This window comes from Arachis stenosperma, chromosome 4 (assembly GCF_014773155.1).
Source record: "Arachis stenosperma cultivar V10309 chromosome 4, arast.V10309.gnm1.PFL2, whole genome shotgun sequence".
NCBI classification, from domain to species: Eukaryota; Viridiplantae; Streptophyta; class Magnoliopsida; order Fabales; family Fabaceae; genus Arachis; species Arachis stenosperma.
The window spans coordinates 42104445-42123581 of NC_080380.1; the positions used below are offsets into that span (position 1 = coordinate 42104445).

The 19137-nt window shown below is 32.9% G+C and overlaps 3 protein-coding genes across 3 annotated transcripts; 1 reads left to right on the plus strand and 2 right to left on the minus strand.

Annotated features, from left to right (window-relative positions):
- Positions 1 to 378: 378 nt before the first annotated feature.
- LOC130974919 (uncharacterized) lies at positions 379 to 2648 on the minus strand. The gene is made up of 6 exons (XM_057899758.1): positions 2439 to 2648; positions 2102 to 2325; positions 1699 to 1891; positions 1288 to 1620; positions 789 to 1157; positions 379 to 684 (listed from the first exon to the last, which is right to left on the minus strand). The coding sequence occupies exons 1-6, from the start codon at positions 2646 to 2648 to the stop codon at positions 379 to 381; spliced, it is 1635 nt and encodes a 544-aa protein (XP_057755741.1).
- Positions 2649 to 9633: 6985 nt separating this feature from the next.
- On the plus strand, positions 9634 to 11144 carry LOC130973819 (protein PHLOEM PROTEIN 2-LIKE A1-like). The gene is made up of 3 exons (XM_057898490.1): positions 9634 to 10209; positions 10320 to 10438; positions 10546 to 11144. The coding sequence occupies exons 1-3, from the start codon at positions 9712 to 9714 to the stop codon at positions 10919 to 10921; spliced, it is 993 nt and encodes a 330-aa protein (XP_057754473.1). The 5' UTR covers positions 9634 to 9711; the 3' UTR covers positions 10922 to 11144.
- LOC130973817 (lecithin-cholesterol acyltransferase-like 4) lies at positions 11125 to 16312 on the minus strand. Its single transcript, XM_057898489.1, has 11 exons — positions 15781 to 16312; positions 15234 to 15325; positions 15026 to 15144; positions 14728 to 14863; positions 14525 to 14576; positions 14247 to 14347; positions 13455 to 13634; positions 12985 to 13142; positions 12801 to 12855; positions 12225 to 12278; positions 11125 to 11796 (listed from the first exon to the last, which is right to left on the minus strand). The coding sequence occupies exons 1-11, from the start codon at positions 16028 to 16030 to the stop codon at positions 11407 to 11409; spliced, it is 1587 nt and encodes a 528-aa protein (XP_057754472.1). The 5' UTR covers positions 16031 to 16312; the 3' UTR covers positions 11125 to 11406.
- Positions 16313 to 19137: the final 2825 nt, after the last annotated feature.

Genomic DNA, 19137 nt, shown 5'->3' on the forward strand with positions numbered 1-19137 from the left:
TCAGGATGCCGGTGTGTCTCAGGGTCATCCGTATAACTTACGAACATAGACTGCGCCTCCGGACAAACACACCGGCACCGAAGAAGTAGTCTGTTAAAGTTGATCTTGTATTCAATGTTGTATTCAGAGTGTCTTCAGTGTTCTATCTTATATTTAGATGATTCTATTTAGTATTATTATCATTATATATTTAGTTTTATTCTTGTATAACTATGTTTGAGATTATCATATTGCACTTTTGTAACGAAATATTTATTTATTAAAAATTTTATTTATTATAAATTGTTAACTAGGTTAACAAAAATGACGAGATTACATAAAAAGTTATATATAATTGTAAAGTAGGTAATAACAAGGTTACATTGAAAAGGTTAACCACTAATGACCTCCAGCAGTGCTTGGACCTGCGCGATGAGGACATCGGCTGCGGCTATGTCCCTTGCGTCCACATACAGTACACCGGCGATGATCACGTATATCCCGCGAATCCATCTCATTTAAGTAGCGAGTTGACTTCAGTCTTCCTTTTGTCGCGCGCCTCAATGTATAGTTGGCGATTACCTTCGCTCCTTCATATATATCCCACGTAGATGGGTCACCCATCGGAATAAACTCGCCTCTGTACACCTTGCAAATTTCAGACATCTTGTACACGTCGTGCACATATACTTGCCAATCAAGATGCTAGTTAGCGCAACATGCAAGAACATGGCGACATGGGAGTCGCTCGACCTGGAAATGGCCACAGTCACAGTGTCATTGCGCAAGGTTAACAATGTAAACGGAACCATCTTGCATTTTGCGAATCTCAAACATCTCATTTCGCCTGTCAAACCGGTTGACAACAATGTTTCCTGCATGTCGAAAGCTTTCTTCAACTCTCTTCGTGCAAATTCTGTATACGTGAATCCGTTGCAGACACGCTCATGAGCTTCGACGATCTTTTGAGTAAACAATTCATTCATCCGATAGAAAGTAGACCTAACAATGGCAGTCACAGGAAGGTTGCGTGCAGCCTTCAGGACAGAATTTATGCACTCTACCAAGTTTGTCATCATATGTCCCCAATGATGACCTCTATCGAATGCCAACACCCATCTCTCAACACTGATGTCTTCGCACCATTGAGTATACGCCTCACCCCTCTCTTTAAGCCTCTGGTAATTTTTGTTGTACTTCTATTCCGTCCTAGAATAGCTTGCTCAACAATTCATTTAATTGTAAGCAGATGTAAAAAAAATTATTATGAATAGAACCATAACAGCGAAATGAAATACTTGTGTTCACCACGAGTTTATGCAAATACGGAGCCTTGAACCTCCTTAAGAAGTTGGACCCAATATGTCTGATGCAGTACATGTGCCACGCTCTTAGTGGTGACCATACACCATTACTGCGAGCTATTGCAGCATCGATGGAGGTATGGCAGTCAGAAATAATATCCACACCATCAACGGTAACAACATATCTCCACAAATTGGTTAGAAAAAACTCCCATGCGTCTGCCGTCTCGCCCTCGACTATCACAAATGCAATAGGCACAATGTTTTGGTTTCCATCTTGTGCAACCGCAACCAGAAGTGCACCTTTATATTTTCCGTACAGATGTGTGCCATCAACCTGCACCAGTGGCTTGCAGTATTTGAATGCTACAATACACGGATAGAAACTCCAAAAAATGTGGTGCAGAACTCTTACACCTTGAACCTCCTCACTCTCACGGTAAACGGGGAGCGTTTTTATTTGAACACGAGACCTCGGTATCTTCATAGTCACTGCTTTCAACCATACTGGCAGAGTTCGGTAAGAAACTTTCCAATCACCAAAACCTTTTGCGATAGCTTTCTGCTTTGCCAACCAAGCCTTGCGGTAACTCACCGTGTAGTTGAACCTAGATTGAACTTTTGCAATAACAGACTTCACCTTTATCTAGGAGTCTGCTTTGACCAACGGCCTAATGGCATCTGCAATTGTGTCCGAGTCCAACTTCGCATGATCTTGTGAAATCGTGCCCATGGTGCATGTGTGCTTGCCATTATATCTCCTGATCTCCCAACATGCTTTCTTTCTAATCAAGCTAGCTCGAATAAGCCAATCACACCCTTCACCATACTCCTTACATTTCCCATAGAATGTCCGCGGCTCAGACTCATACACAGTGTAATCAACTCCTCTAGAGATAGTGTAGCTTTTGATTGCAGATATCACCGACTCACTTGAACCAAATTCCATTCCGACACTAAACTCGCCATCTTCTACCGGAGCGTTGCCTTCACCTACGACATGCGCACCACCATCAGTCAGATAAGGCAAATAAAATAAACACTATAGGAAACTTGAGTTAATGTATTCGCATACTCAGAAAATTCTGGGACATGCATGGTTTCGAGATCTAGAGTCCGCATAAAAGAGGGAACACCAAACGGGTGCTGGCTTACAATCGCATCTGCTTCATTTTGCACCGTCGAATTGCCTGCCAAGTCTCCGTCATCATTTTCGTCATCAACTTCATAGTTGGCTTCGAACTCCTCTTCACTGTCATTATTATCTTCTTCCCAATCTATATCCCCGAGCTCATCAACATTGACCTCCTCGCCGACTGCGCCCAGCCCTAACTGCTGTGCAAACTCAACATACAGCTCTATCATCGGCACGTGAAATCGGGTTTGTTGATAAATACAACATCTGCTGCATACTGGCATCATCAGTGATGGACATTATTTGAAACTGTATCAGCCCACCAAATACTTGCACATGATTTTTGTATAACAGGTTGCTCACCCTTTTCAAAATGTGGCTTTGAATGTTACTACAAAACCCATTTTGCAACTCGACAAAACTCATGGTACATGGAATAGCAAATGACAGCGGACAATCACAAACAAAAGTCACTCCTTCATGTGTGTTTGGTATAACCTCACCGTTATAATACACTCGCAAATTAGCAATATTTTCCATAACTTCAACCTCACCTAATCCGACTTTTTTGACACACCTAACTGCCAAACAAAATTTAGAACTATCAGATATGTGCAACAAAGAAGAATAGGAGGAGTAGAAGTGGAATGAGGCATTTTGAACGAGTGTTGCTTCATATTTATAAGCAGGCCTCTCGAATAAAATATATTTTTTAAACAAAACGCAGGTTGCGTTTTATGTTTTCCAAAAAAAAATCTAACATTTTCAAAATGCAACCTGCATTTTAAGTCTTCCAAAAATAAAGCTGGTGCAAAAAGTAAAACGCATCCTGCATTTTGTTATCTCAAAAAAAATGCCCATCACTAAACGCAGGCTGCGTTTGGGCTTCAATGAAATAAAAAAAATTAAAAAGCTTTCAACAATCAAAATGTACCTCGCGTTTGTTTTAATATGCTGAAGAAAAAAAATTAAAAAATAAAGAAGAAAGTAAAATGCAAGTTGCGTTTTGTGCTGACACCGTAGTAGTGAATATTTTGTCCATTAGTCCATTTCAATGCATTACACTAATATGTTTTCATAAAGAAAACAATGAGCCACATTGAGATATGCATACATATAAAATTTGTAGATAAATCGTAATGATATTTTAATATTTTATTGATATTAAAATATAAATTAATTTTTTAATTATTTTAATACCTTATTTTAATTATATCAAGTATTAAAATATTTTTTGTTTTAATAAATAATAATATATATTATATCTAAAATTTATTTAAAAAAATATATGTTAAGAATAAAATTGGACACGTTAACATGTGATGGTATTTAAGTGTGTCCAAACATGTTCAGAAAAATATTTTTTACTTTTTATTAAAATACGGTTAGACACAAAATACATGTGTGTCAAACGAGTATCGATGAGTGTCATGTTTAAAATATGTCAACGAAGTGTCCGTGTTTCATAACCGATTATATTATCACATTCCATTAATATGATTGTCTATTTTAGCCTAGATAATCTCTTTTACAATTTTAACCTTTTCTAGAAGAAAAAAGTAAAAGTTAAATATCTATCTAGTGAAGCTCCCATATGAGAAATAGAATTACAGAAAAAAGAGACAAGGGAAAAAAAAGGGGGGGGGGGGGGTATTGGCTTTGAACAAAAGAGAAGGAATCAAGATAACATAGATTGGTCACTCAAGGAAACAAAAATTAGAACTAGAATCAGATGCAAACCTTATCATGGAATAAACATTTTGCTTTTTCTCGTAAACATAAACAGAGAATTTGATGCAAAGAATGAACTAAAAAATCACATGCATTGAATGAACTTTTTTTTTATATATATATATACTAGATAAAATAATCAACGGCCAACATATTTTGCAAGAGATTCTTCCGTACTAGCTTAAAATGATATTACTCTGATCTTGGGAGAATTTTTGAGGAAAATATATTTGAAATTTTGGTGGTCTAAATAAAATTTTTTATCCTAATCATTAAAGAAAATGAATAGACAAATGAAATTGGTTATTTTATATATTAAAAATTATAATAAAATAAATTAATTATTAAATCTTTATAAAATTTTGATTTAATTTTTGTACTCTAAATTATTTTTTAAATTCGGTCACTCCTTTACTATCCACTTTCATCCTCTACTCTACAAGACATTCAACTAGTAAAAAAAAATATTTCTCTCCTGCTGCCCCACCAGGCCACTACTGATTTCTTCAAGTTAGTTTTTCTACAGTATAATAAATATCTTCTCAATGAGCTTTTACGAATTTGAATCTTCTAAATTTCAAATTTTTATTTTAAAAGGTAAAGTATGATTTTTCGTCTTTAAATAATTTTTTTCTATATTTTTTTTGATTCCACATATAAAATATATTATAAAAGATCATATTTTATTTTTTAAAATAAAATTTAAAATTTAGAAAATCCAAATTCAATTTTAACATATGTATAAAAATAATATGTTTTAAAAAAGTAATTATTAAATATTGATATTGAAATCAACGCTAGAAGAGAATTGCTATAGTACATACGTTGATCTAATGATCTTGATTAGTCAAGCCATCATGATTAGGCCCGTTTAAAAATTTTTAAAATTATTTAACAGTTTATAAAAAAATTAAAAAAAATGACTTCTCTCATAATATTTTTATTTTTTATCGTATTTCTATAAAATAAATATTTTTAGAATTAAAAATCTAAATATAAAATAACTTATTTATAAATCACTTTTAATAAAGTTATTTATTATTTAAATTATTTTATCAAAAAAACCTTAATTAAATTGGTTACTAAACTGCGCCTAAATAGAAAATGATATTTGATTATGAATATTTCTCTTTAACTGATGTGGGATTAGAAACAAAAGTAGTTCTCCTGCAGATTCCTTTATGGGAGAGCAACCTCTCTAGTCTTGCTGGAAAACATTCTCCAGCTTGTTCTAACAATATGAACAGGAAAAAATAATAATTAGTTAATAACATTATTATAATATTAGTTGCACAGAAATAAGGGATGCGAAAGTTGCTATTGTTAAAAAAAAATAAGAATACACTAAATAAGTGGTATAATAGTTAGTATAGACATTAAAAAAAAATAGAATATTTACGTAATTTATTATTTTATTTGTTAATTTTTTTTAAATTTGGACCATCAAGATCTTCAATATTCCTTTCCCCACCTTACCCTTAATGTTGCTAAATTAAAGAGGAAGGAACAAATACTTTGCAAACATATGACTATATGTGAGCCTCATATGTCTCATTCTGGAGGAACCTTCAAAGTTTCTTTTCTTTTTGCCGATTCTTTTCGGCGGCATTTATCTACTTCACTTTCAAGTTTATGATAACAATTCACTTTTTGTTTTTTATTCTTAAAAAAATAAAAAACAATGCACGAATTTTTACCCAAATCTTGCTAATTATATTTATTTGACTACTCTTATATTTTAACATAATTCTCATTTTAACATTTTAGTTATACTTCAAATTTGTTTAACATTTTATAAAATCAAATAAAAATATAGAGAATCAACTCTTAGTTAATAACTAACATTAGTTAATTTTTTTACTTTTAAAATTTTTAATTCTTTTTAGAATTTTTGGGTTATAATTTATAATTTACGGTTTAAAGTTAAGAAATTTAGAATCTAAAATTTAATATAAACAAAATAATTTTAAAAAAGTTAAGACTTTATAATTTTAAGTCCGGAACACCATATCGTGACAAAAATCAGAGAGAATTGAGTTTTAAAAATTTAAAAGTAGTCAATTTAACTATGTAAAAAAATATGGGCGCGCTACACATTCATGTAACTATATAATCAAGTTGGCCTAAGTCCAAATAGAGTCACGCGCATTAATGACGAGTGAAAACATGCGCTCGAAAGCCCTACGTTACTTCGCGCTCATTATGAAAAAACGTTACTTCTTCCTCAACACGAAACCGCTCCTTCTCTTCGAATCTCTCTCAAAATCACTCAAACTTCAGTAACGTTCTCTGCGAAAACCACTACTGGAGAAGAATCGCAAGAAGATTTGGCAAGGAACAACCAGAAACAAATGAAAATAGCAACAGAGATTCGCCTTCCTCCTCCTCCTCATTCTCCTCCTTCTTTTTTGCGTTCCTTCTTCTTCACGTGTTTTCTCTTTATCTTCATTCTTTTGTTGTTATTGCTGTTGTATTTTTTTTATCTTTTCCTCTTTCTCTCCCTGGTGAAGAAGCAGTAGAAGGTGAAGATGAAGAGTTTTAAATTGTGTAGAATAGTAATGAACTAAAATGGCTAACTCCACTAAACCGAACATCATTCATGTGTTGAATAAAACGTCATAAACATTTAATCATCAAGAAAAATATTTTTACATGCACAAGGACTCAATTGAACACACTAACAATCAAGTAAATTAAAATGAACAACTCTACTGAACCGAGCAACATTCATGTGCTGAATAAAATGTCATAAACATTCAATCATCAAGAATAGCATTTTTTCATGTAAAAGAAATCAACTGAACACATAACAATCAGGTGAACCGAAATGACCAACACCACTGAACCGAACACCAGTCATGTGCTGAATAAAACGTGATAAATATTCAATCGGTAAAAAAATATTTCTGCATGCATAAGGACTCAACTGAATACATTAACAATCAAGTGAATCAAAATGAGCAACTCCACTTAACCGAGCAAAATATTAGTGTTGTTGGTGATAACTATAACGAAAGAAGAAAGAGAATCTGCGTGCATGAAGAAGAAGAAGTAGAAGAAGAATCTACGTACACGAATTTGAAAGAAGATGGAGGAGAAGGAAGATGAGGAGAAATACTATTCTTGTTGATTGAAAGTTGATCACCATTTATTCACCACATGAACATTGTTCGGTTCGATGGCCTTTGTTATTTTGATTCACCAAATGAATGTTGTTCAGTTCGGTGGCCTCCTTTTACTTTGTTCAGTGTTTAAGATTATTGTAATAGCATGCAGCAATCATTCCCTAGCTGTCTCAACGTAATAACTTCATTCAACTAATTTGAAGTTGAATCATTCATTGTTTTCATTCAAAAGTGTAGATCGAAGAAAAAGAAGAAGAAGAAGAGGAATGACGGAGCTTATTACGTTGAATTCAATGCAAATCAATAATGAAGAATTCGAGCAGAGAAGAAAAATGCAAACAGAGGAGAACGACAAATTTTATTAGGTTGAAGAAGAACACGAACAGAGAAGAAGAAGAAGAAGAACGAAAATGCGAGAAGAGAACAAGGTTTACATTATATGAGGCGCGTGTATAACAAACGCGTAAGGGAATTCGGGAGGTGCGTCTGATTGAAGTTACTTGGATAACTTGGATGAAAAAATTACATGGATGTAAAGTTTTTCTAGAAAAAAAAAAGGTTGGAGACTAACTTCTAGGACAAACTCTTTGGTTTATAAAGTACCCAAAAGCAAGTACTTTTCTTTCTTATCATTTATAAAGGTCTAGAAACCAATCTATCCTAAAGATATAGAAGTATCTTAGAAGATTGCAAGATTCTAGAAAAAGGTTTGAAAGGCAAATAAGTAGGGATAATATAATTTTTATTTTTGAACAAACATGTGATGATAATATTAACATAATTTAATTAAAGACCTCGGTCATTATCTCTTAACCAGAATCTTCAATAGGTGTCACAATTATTTTAGACTAATGGTCACTGAAATTCATCACTTATTACCATCTAATTTTTTTCTTTTGTGGTTCAAAATATACTCAGCATTAGAAGAAATCCAAACCCGGACAAATTAACATGAAAAAAAAGAGTGGTTCTTATTCTGTGTTTCAATTATGCATTTATATTCAGATTTTTCATGCCACAATAGAATTTCTCTCGTAACTTTTCACCTAGAAGATGATTTGAAAATCAATTTGGTCCATTAAAATTCTAACAAAAGTTAAGTTCTTCGTTTGGAAAGCTATCCATGGAATTTCCAATTTTCAAACTAAAATTTCTAATTTCTCAATCATATGTCTTAAATGTAAAAATGTCAGAATTAGTCATATATTGCTTAATTAATTGTCCACATGTAATAAAGATTTGGCAATAACAAAAAGTAATGAATATACTTACTACAAAATTGGACCTTAGGGATGGTAGAAGAACATGGTGTTATACTCTGCTATTGGAAATTTAAACTCCAGAAAAAACTCCACAATTGCAGCAGCCTTAAGGAAGATCTGACTAAGTCGTAATTAACAGGTCTTTGAAAATATGAATATTTAACCGTAAGAAATACCAAAGTTATGAGTGAAATTCGAACCTGCGACTTCAAGGTGAGTATGGAAAGACCATATCATTTAATCTATAATCCATTCACTTATTTTAATATTTCTTTATCTCAAGTGTTCTTTTGACATTTACCACTTGTTACTGTTGTTATCCAAGTTAGACGACTTATTTATTTTGCCAGAATCAATAAATTCTTGCTTTTGGAAAAAGAAAAAGTAAAAAAAATTGACTCCTTAGTATTACTCAATCAAATTAAAAAACCATATTGTTTTCTAGCTAATAATAACCATCAATATTTTCTAAAATCACTTTTTTATCATCATTGCCAACTACCAGCCGGCCTCTATTAGTCTCTCTAAATCTTAAATTATAAATCTTAAATTTTAAACTTTTGAATCCTAAATGCTAAATCTTAAATGCAAATCTTCCAAGAATAAAAATTAACAAATAATGTTATAATAAAAAGTTAGTTAATATTAACTAATTAAAAGTTAATTTCATATACTTATTATTTTTGGATTAAATATATTTTTGTCTTTAATATTTATTTTTTTAAATATCCGTAATTTTTAGTTGCATTTAATTTTATTTTTAATGTTTTTAATTTGTGTCAAAATTATCGTGGACGTTAACTCTATGTACAATTTTAAGGATAAAATTAAAAAGTTTTAAGGATAATTTTAACTTTTGATACAAATCAAAATCATTAAGAACAAAATTGAATAAATTTAAAACGTTAAAAATAAAATTGAATGAAATGAAACATTAGATATATTTAAAAAAGAAATTGCAAACGATAAGAATAAAAAGTATACATTACCCAACTATTTTTTAAATGTAACATTGTTTTAAACAAATATCTTTATATCACTAATCAAATAAATGCATCTAACATCATTTGCAATTTTCTTTACATTAGTTCCGCTATAAAAGAAAAAGGGTGCTTCAATTGAAAATCCACTAATAGGTATAATAGTGATAGGAACCGAAGAAATTAACAAGAGAAATGGGAGCTGAACTTTCACGAGAAGTTGATGAGGAGCCTCGCAACCACCAACACCAGCAGCTGTTGAGGCCACAATCACAATCACAACCACAGTCTCAGCCGCAATTATCAAGAACGCAGTCTCCACAGCTAAGAAGGCCACAGTCACAACCACAACCACAACCACAACCGCAACCGCAACCGCAACGGCAGCCTGTGGCAAATAATGAAGGAGCTATCAGCAAGGATGGATGGTTACTGCCATCAAAACCATCCATCAAAGCCACAAACTCATCAGTGGAAAATTATTCCCCCACAAGAGTTGTAAAACCCAACAAGGGAAACAATCATCACCAATCCATGATAGCCACTACTAAATCCTCCAAAGAACTGATGATGAATCTTCCATATAGATATGAAGACATATTGAAGGGTGCAGACTCACCGGTTCATACATCTTCCAAGGAAAAGTTGCTTGATCAGCTATATTCTGGAGTCTTCTTAGACCATAACACTAAGGCAAGCTCAACACTCTATCTTTCTTTATTGATCAACTTGTCGCATGCCATATTATCTTTAGTTTAATATAATATAATTCTCTATTGAGCATTGATTATCATTATTGACAGAAATATTGGATAGAAAAGAAGTCCAATAGCAACTGTTTCATGTTATACGCAAGAGCACTATCAATCACGTGGGCAGAAAATCAACATTATTGGAAATGGGTAACCCAGAAAGAATCAAGGTCCGCATTTAGTTAAAATGAATCTTATGATCAAAGCACATTGATTTATCTTAGACAGCTTTTTTATCTAGTCCTAACTGATTAGAGCGAGTTATGTGATATTGCAGTGGCACAATTATTGAAGCGGCTGAACTGGAAAGAGTGTGTTGGCTAGAGGTGCATGGAAAATTTGATACCAGAAACCTTTCCCCAGGAACTCTATATGAAGTGTCGTTTATTGTAATGTTGAAGGATCTGGCGCAAGGGTGGGAAGTTCCGGTCAACGTTAGACTCATGCTTCCGGGAGGTAAAAAGCAGCAACACAAGGAGAGTTTGATTGAGAAGTTACGAATGCAGTATATAGAGATTCCGGTTGGCGAGTTTGTAGCATCTGAAAAAGATGGTGGGGAGATGGAGGTGTCTCTGTATGAGTATGAAGGTGGCATGTGGAAGCAGGGACTTGTGATCAAAGGTGTTGCCATCAAACCAAAGGAACTAAGCTAGACAGTAATGAGATTTCTTTCTTTGATGTACTAAATCTTAGGAAGGTTCAAATAGAGAACGCGAGCTAATAGTTTTAGTAACTTAAGCATATGATACTATGTTGTAGTGTTTCCAAAATAAGACTCTTTTAGGTGCATTAGTTGCACTATTGCAGTCGTCAAAAAAGTTTTAACAGAGGGCATCGAATTATGAATTATGAATAATGAACGGGAATTATGAATTATTTATTGGATTTTAAAATAGTCGAATAAACAGTAACGTTTTACATGAACTTTGCACAACGAACACCACTCTTGGAACCATGAGTTAATGGTAGAAAGATGGTCATAACGAATACATATAATTCACAAATCATACATGAAAACATGGAGGAACACGGCAGCACCATCATTTCAGTTCTTATATACAAGTGATGGCGGCCACAATCAAACTGTACAGAAGGTGTTCCTCCCTGTTCACTCATTCAATCAACCGAAACAGATGCATTAGGCATCCACTGAAACGGTCACAGCTTTCAGTTTAACATGTTGTTTACCCTCGCGAACAGTGACGGTAGCATGAGCCTTAGTCCCATCATGTTTAACTGATATGGATCTCATCTCCATTTTATCATGACTATTGCTTTGTTCATCTTGGTCTTTGGAAATAACATCCCATTCCTCTTTAAAGGATGCTACTTCTATACCCTTCTCTTTGTGACTCTCCATTTCAAAAGCAGTGGGTAGAATCACATAATCATTCAGGGGATCGTAAAAAGGATCTGGGTCTCCAGCTCTCAGCCAGTGCTTGATAATCCGGAATAGATGAGGTTCGCAGAGGATACCCCGATGTTCACCTGGAATTCCAACTCTTGCCTCAGCATTGAGCCCATCAGCCTGCATTTGAGATGATGATATAGCATATTAAACATAAGGCAGAATTAGAAGACATGAATTGCAGGTAGAATGATGCAGGAGAGGGATCCATAAATATCTTGGTCCCCCAATATTAGCTTGTTAATTGAATTATGATTCATGGAGGGTGAATTGTGCCAATGGAAACTTTATTGGTGTAATTATGTGGCAGTTGAAATTCCAGGGAAAGTAGATTTTTTCTAGAATATATCCAACAAGAAATAAGGGATTTAGTCAACCAATATTTCCCAGAGTTCCACAAGTCACCAAGTGCAATCCTCCCAACATAGCTTCACATTGAAAAATATGTTAAACCAACCACAGTTGTAACAAATTCACATACTTCAAGGCATTTTTAGATTCGACTAATCACGAACTGCATAAAGACCAGCATAGGGAAGTTAGCAAACCTTAGCTGACTCTACTGGGACTGTTCCATCACCATCAACGCATATATATTTGGCCTGAATATTACAAAAATGTTAGCCTCGGCAATTGAATGAAAAAATAAAATGATGAAACAGTTGTTTTAACAGAGTGCACATTTCAAGTTAAACTTCTATCACAACAGAGACAGAAGACCTAAGTTGCAAGTCAATAAAAGAATTAAATGTATACCAATATGAAAGAATACTTCCTTTTTCAAATTAGGGAAATAAATTTTAAGCAAATTTGAGGCCAGAGAATGCCACATTCAAAAGCTAGGACAAAAAGGAATTCAAAAATTTTAAATTTATTAATCACACTATTGAAGACAGCTTTTACTAATCAGCATAATACATGCAAAAATTATAAAATTTTTTGTCAGACCAGAATCCAAATGAAAGTCTGTCCTGGTTTTAATATTGATATTAGTGTAAACAAAAGCTGTAACACAAAATTAGAGAATCAATACAGTATGCAGCAAAGCTAATTGCCTCGCTCCACTTTGAAATGTAAGATAAATCAAAGCATACATATTTAGTACAATTAAAAATGGTAATGACCTCAAAATATCGTAGCTGTTCCAGATCAGTTACAGGCTTGTCCTGACTTCCATAGCTGCAGAATTGTAATTATGTAGACTGAGGTTAATATATTTTCTAAGCTAAACCTGCTAGAATAACATTCTTAGTACAGTTGATAAACTCCAATTCTGGGTATCAAGCAAAGATTTGGTATATGCATTACCAAACAGTATGAGATGTTGCAAGATTGGTTCCATAAATATTGTAAAATTTAACTCCTGAGGGAAGTTTGGCTGAGGAAAGAATCTCCCATGTTTCATTTGCCCATTTCAAGATGTCTGAATTGAAAGGCAGGGGCAAATCCAAACCATTGCAATTAATCTGCATCACAAATAGGCATCATAGCAATGTCATTAAGCTCTGCACTAGTAAACACACTAGTAACTACATCAGTAAATCTTCAATAAACAGGCAAAAGATGTACTTTGCAAATATATTGATGCACTTCTATAGTGCATGAAAATAAGAACATAACCAGCTCCAACGCACCCAAGAAACAGGGTTTCATGTATCAAATTGAATGAAGTTCAATCAATTGTACATAATGAAAAAAGGCAGAGTTGCTTTCATTACAGAAATATAGGAGATACTTAAATTTACTCCTTTCTAAGCAACAAAGAGTCAGTAACTCACTGTGTTAGTTGCAAGTGCTTCCTTGAGAACACCAACGTTATCAGATGGTGTATATGATTCAAGAATAATACGAGAGTTCCCATCGGAATCATGCTTGCGAAACAATTCCAGACGAGGAATGACTTGCCAATTAAAATTACGAGGGCCCATCAATTCGTATATAGATGGACATTCCATCAGCTGTACCATTATAACAAGCTTCGTTAAATAACTCTAAAATGTGGACACAAGCAAATAGAAAGAGAGGAGACATAACCCAGCAACACATACCCTGAAAAGTCTAAATCAGCTATTCAATATCAAGTGATCATTCTCATGAATCCATTTATCAATAACTTGTACAAAATAACAAGAATAATGGCAGATAAAGATACTCGTTTTCATTGCAAACTTCCTTTTTCTACATAGTATATACCCATACATCTAAAAAGCATGATGAGGAATTATGATGGCTAATATAACTTGTTAGGCTTTCTTAGGGTTTTGCACTTGGTTTTAGGCTTTTAGCCTTTAAGTAATATTGATTTCTATGTTCCAGCTTCTTCATACTCATTAACAATTAATATATTACATGCATATCGATGTCAGTTGCCAGCACTAAAGGTAGGATAATTTGACAAGATAGTCCCGGAAAAAAAAGACATTAAGATCGGTAAGATATACTAAAAAAATTGTCATACGCAATAATAATATACTAAGAAAGGGAGGATGACTCAAAATTTTCCTGACAGGTGCTATATGAATAATTGAACTCAACACAAATATTCAGAGAGTAAGTTATCTTGTTTTTACCAACTGGTGCATGCTCCATTTGGAAATATAAAGCCTCTGCTCCCATCCCTCCACAAACGACATTCCGTTTAGAAAGGTAGAATTGGTACATCCAGGTGCACCTGCAGAGCATGCATTCTTCAATTAAATTCACCAAAGAAAATAAATATTTAACCATGCCCCACGTTGTTGAACTGAAATACTAGAAGAGGCATTTCAACGCAATATATATACTAACTTATTTACTTTTGAATTTCTAAGTATACATATAGCAGAATTGATTAGTAGTTAGTGCTTACCCTGAAATGGAGCACAAACTGCAATCCAATTTTTCACGTACTTCTCAAAAATCTGCAAAAAGACAGGTACAAATCATAGGCTTTAACTTTTGAGGTTAATGAAAAGAGTAAATACAAATTGACAACGGAAAAGAATCAAAGATTATGTTGTAAAGGATCTACATAATAAAACACTGATTTGAGAAGCTGAGTAGTTGTATTACATCAGTATGGAGGGCCATAAAACATTTCACCAAAATACCACCCATAGAATGAGTTATGATGTTTATCTTTTTTCCCCCTGCAGCATTATACATTGCTGCTAGTTTTGCAGCCAACTTGTCCATTGTTTCGGGCAACCTAAATGAAATAAAAGCACAGTTGATAAAGAAATTACTTTCATTTTCATAAATACCATAGTTGTCAAGAGACTTAAATAGTTCACATCCTGCCACTCCAAGTTTGATCAAATTAATATAATTAAACACTTCAAAAATTTCCAATTTCAAATTAATTTATTACCTGTTGCTTTGGCGAAAATCATACCCAAAGCCAAAAAGTGTTGTCCCCTCTTGATACCCCCATTTGAGCATTTCAACGATCATGTCATGGAAATAATACACAGACTCAGATCCAATTACCTGCATCACAAAATTTAACCAGGATCCAAAGTCAACTCTTTACCTATCTGAGCTAAAGTTCATGCATATCATCTTAAAAACAGGCATACCAAGTCAGGGTCCAAAATATCAATAGCATAGAGCCCATGCCTATCTTCAGGAACCGCAATAGTTGTCTTTGGATCCATGGATTCGGTTTTCCCTAGTTTCAAAAGAGATCACCATAAATTTTAAACCAACCAAATTTAGAGTTTTCTTGCAGCAGACTCTTCAGCATAAAATACTGGTGCATCCATTGCAATAAATAAAGAACCAAACCGAGCAAACTTTTAAGCTCAGATAGTCAGATACATCATAAGAATGCATAACATAAAAATTACTCAATCAAGAGGTTGCTCCATGGTTTTGCACACTCTCAGTCTCACCGCCATCACTAACTGATGTAAGTACAAACTAAATAGAGAAAAATTACACTTACACGCCCTTTAACCAATTAAAATTAAGCTTTCTTTAATCCAGCAAGGAATTCATAACCTCATACTTGGTAGTTCCCAAAAAGAAACTACCTTGTGAACCAATTATATAACTGAATAGCATGAGCTTAACATTATTTAATTATTTATTTATCTATTTATTTTCCACCAATTTATGGTTCACCTGTAGAAGAATCGTAACGTGACCAGAGCTTGGTCTTCAGCTTGTACTCGGCCGCGACGAATCGAACCCATACTCGTTCATAACTATCATCATCAATGTTAACGGCGTGGAGAATGGAGCCACCAATACCAGGCACCAACAAAACAGGGTCAAGATCGGTGTTCACGTTTGCCCCTGTTTGCTTGGGCTTCTTGTTGAGCTTCAACCAGAGCTCCAAGGCTCGAACAAGATCATCGAATCCGATCGCCATCTCTAATATGACTGGAAAAAACCCCTAGGAATGGGAAAGCTGAAAAACTGATCGACGTGCTCGTTGAAATTGGGGATTGAGAGCGTATGTACAAGTTCGAAACCCTAACCTAATTGATTGGAAATGGTGATTGGATTTGGGAGGAATTAGGGTTTCAAAATTGGGGAAGAAGAGGGGTGTTTCGTGGGGATGATGAAGATCACACTGGTTTCAACGGGACACAGCGTAAATTGAAAAGAAAGAGAAGATAATGTGATCATGTGAATTTGTGAATGGTGAATTGGAAATTTTCTTCATTAATTTCCACATGTTTGACGTTTGATTTAATTTACCTGTATTTTTACTGTTTTGACCTTTTTCTGTTTATTTATCTATGTTTTATTGTTTTTATTATTTTGTATTAATTTAGTATTAATCAATTTTCATTTTTTTTACCAAAAATATTTATTTAGTATTCTCCATTAGTGAAATCTGTAACTATCATGAATTGATGATGATGAACAAGAAAGTATCATTTTCCAACTGTTTTTATATATTCTTAAGTTCTTAATTTTTTATTAATCAATTCCATTATTTTATTCTAATTTTTTTCTATAATTAAAGAATCATTTCTCCACAGAAAAAAATAAACTAACTCACTATTAATTTTTACTTTTTTCTTTCACCCTCTCTCTTTCCTTTTTTTTTTAATTTTATTTTCTTCATTTATAATAATTTTATTGTCTACTTTCTATTTTCTTAGTTTAAAAAATACAACATATGAGTGAAATTGTTGATAGAAATTAGAAAATCTAGCCTATAAAAAGAGAAGCAAAAGATATATTTTTCCTTCGATTTTAAAAATGATAGAAAAAAGTATTTGAATTTTTGTCCAAAAAATACAAACATAAAAAAGTAAAATGACAAATAAATCTATAAAAATTTATACTTTAAACAAATTAATTTTAAAAAAAATATTAATAAAGTCCTCTAAGATAATAGATAATTAGATATAGATACATTACCTCTAAATTAATCTTTGTGATTACTGATTAGGATAAAAAGTTTTAATTTAAACTACTTTATCTATGGTTGTTATCTTGAAAGATTTTATTAATATATTTTTTTAAAAAATTAATCTATTTAAATAAATTTTTAAAAATTTATTTATCATTTTATTAAAAAAATAAAAAGGCAAGAGACAGTCAGAAGGGCCACTAGCATGCTACATTGCTACTACATTGTAAGCATTTATAATAAAAATTTAATTTTCATACATTAAGTTTAAAAAAATTTAGATAAATATGTAATCTTATATTATCACATAAATAAAAAATAACTAATCATCAAATTTAATATTTAAAATAATCTAAATGCATCATCTAATTGAAAAGATATATACACTGTAAATACATTAAATTAATCTTTTATAACAATAAAGAAAAAATATTAATAATATTATTTAATACTAAACAAATTTATCTCTGTTTGCCTTTATTCAACCTTCATGGCTGAAATTGATGTAATATTCCAGATTTCATTCATTCACGTATCTTGGTTTTGCTTTGCTTACTCAAATATGTAGGCTTCTTATGAAAAACGTAACCGAGCAATTATTGACTTTATTCATTTTGATGGTATGTGGAGAGTCAATCCTTTGTAGTATCCCTTAATTTTCATAGTTTGAATGGCCCCATATGTGGGTCTTTTGATGAACATTTTGCATAGTTATCTGAACGGTCTTACTTTTTTTTGTAGTTTAAACAACTTTTGGAATTTTATTTTAAGAACCTTTCTCCAAAATGATTATAGTTTTTAGCAATTGCCTTTTGTTGAATTAGATCTTTTAATGCTATTTTTTTGTTAAGTTAAAAATGATATCGGCGAACTAGGTCGGTATAGTAATTTCTTTGGATTTGGATTTTCTAAGTTTTGAATTTGTACTTTAGAAGATAAAGTGTGATATTCTACCTTTGAATGATTTCTCTCTCATATTTATTCTTGGTCTCACCTATGAAATAAATGGTGAGAGATCACACTTTACTCTCTAAAGTAAAATTCAAAATTTAGAGGATCTAAATTCAATTTCTTTTATAAGTTTTGATTTCGTGTAATCGGACTTTGGGTCCGTTTGGTAAACTTTAGAAGTAACTTTTTTTTTTATTTCTGACTTATGAAAAGTAGTAGTATTAATGTCCGGTGTAATTTTCAAAGCCAAATTGTAACTTTCTAACAAACTATATATTTAGGAGCTTATAGAGAAGTTAGAAAAAATGACTTCTCTCATAATACTTCTACTTTTCATCACATTTCTATAAAATAAGCACTTTTAGAGTTAAAAATCCAAACACAAAATAATTTATTTATAAATTACTTTTAATAGAATCATTTATTGTTTAAGTTATTTTATCAAAAAGAGCTTAATTAAGTTGGTTACCCAAACTGGGCCTTTGTCAAGTTACTTTTACACTTTGTTTTTATTCCGCCTTGATTTTGAGGTCGGTCTTATGAATTTCTTACATAACTTCTTATATTAATTTGTACATCGTCGCTTCATCTCGTTGACCATTCTTGGTCGGGCAATGATTTTCGTAGTTTATCGAGTTTAAATTAATACATTTTTATAGGAAACTTTTAAGAAAGAAGTGGATTTATCATTGACAAATGAAAAAATGCCTTTACATAAATTTGCTACTAAGGACTTCGACGACTCTTAGCCCTTATTATGGTGCCTCGTTAAAACCCTCCTCAGAAAAAAAAACCCTACTTAGGAAAAAATCTTAAGGTCGGGAAAAAGAGTACACCAAGGAACAAGGTGCGCTACTTAACTGTAGTACTTCTTTAAGTTACACGCATGCCATGACCTCGGGAGTTCCCTTCCTTGTAGGTCGGACACTTCGTAGTAACCTTTTTCTAAGACTTCAATAATTTTGTAGGGTCCTTTCCAGTTTGCAGCTAGCTTTCCTTTGCCCGACTTTTGAATCTCCATGTCATTTTGGATCAATATAAGGACGTTGGTGTACGAAATTGACTCCGCAATATTCGCACAGATAGACTGACAAGTACACCAGGTCGTCCAAGTAATACCTCAGGTGAGTGTCGATCCCACGGAGAATGTTGGTTTCAAC

Bases quoted from the DNA above. Each gene is read 5' to 3' on its own strand.
- LOC130974919 (XM_057899758.1), bottom strand. From the start codon at position 2,648: ATGATAGAGCTGTATGTTGAGTTTGCACAGCAGTTAGGGCTGGGCGCA. The intron at 1,621-1,698 runs GTAAGAGTTCTG...CCACTGGTGCAG, and splicing joins AGAGTGAGGAGGTTCAAGGT to GTTGATGGCACACATCTGTA. The intron at 685-788 runs GTTCCGTTTACA...TGCGCTAACTAG, and splicing joins GATTCGCAAAATGCAAGATG to CATCTTGATTGGCAAGTATA.
- LOC130973819 (XM_057898490.1), top strand. From the start codon at position 9,712: ATGGGAGCTGAACTTTCACGAGAAGTTGATGAGGAGCCTCGCAACCAC. The intron at 10,210-10,319 runs GCAAGCTCAACA...CATTATTGACAG, and splicing joins TCTTAGACCATAACACTAAG to AAATATTGGATAGAAAAGAA. The intron at 10,439-10,545 runs GTCCGCATTTAG...GTGATATTGCAG, and splicing joins GTAACCCAGAAAGAATCAAG to TGGCACAATTATTGAAGCGG.
- LOC130973817 (XM_057898489.1), bottom strand. From the start codon at position 16,030: ATGGCGATCGGATTCGATGATCTTGTTCGAGCCTTGGAGCTCTGGTTG. The intron at 15,326-15,780 runs GTGAACCATAAA...TTTTGAAACTAG, and splicing joins ACGTTACGATTCTTCTACAG to GGAAAACCGAATCCATGGAT. The intron at 12,856-12,984 runs GTAATGCATATA...ACAATTCTGCAG, and splicing joins GCAACATCTCATACTGTTTG to CTATGGAAGTCAGGACAAGC.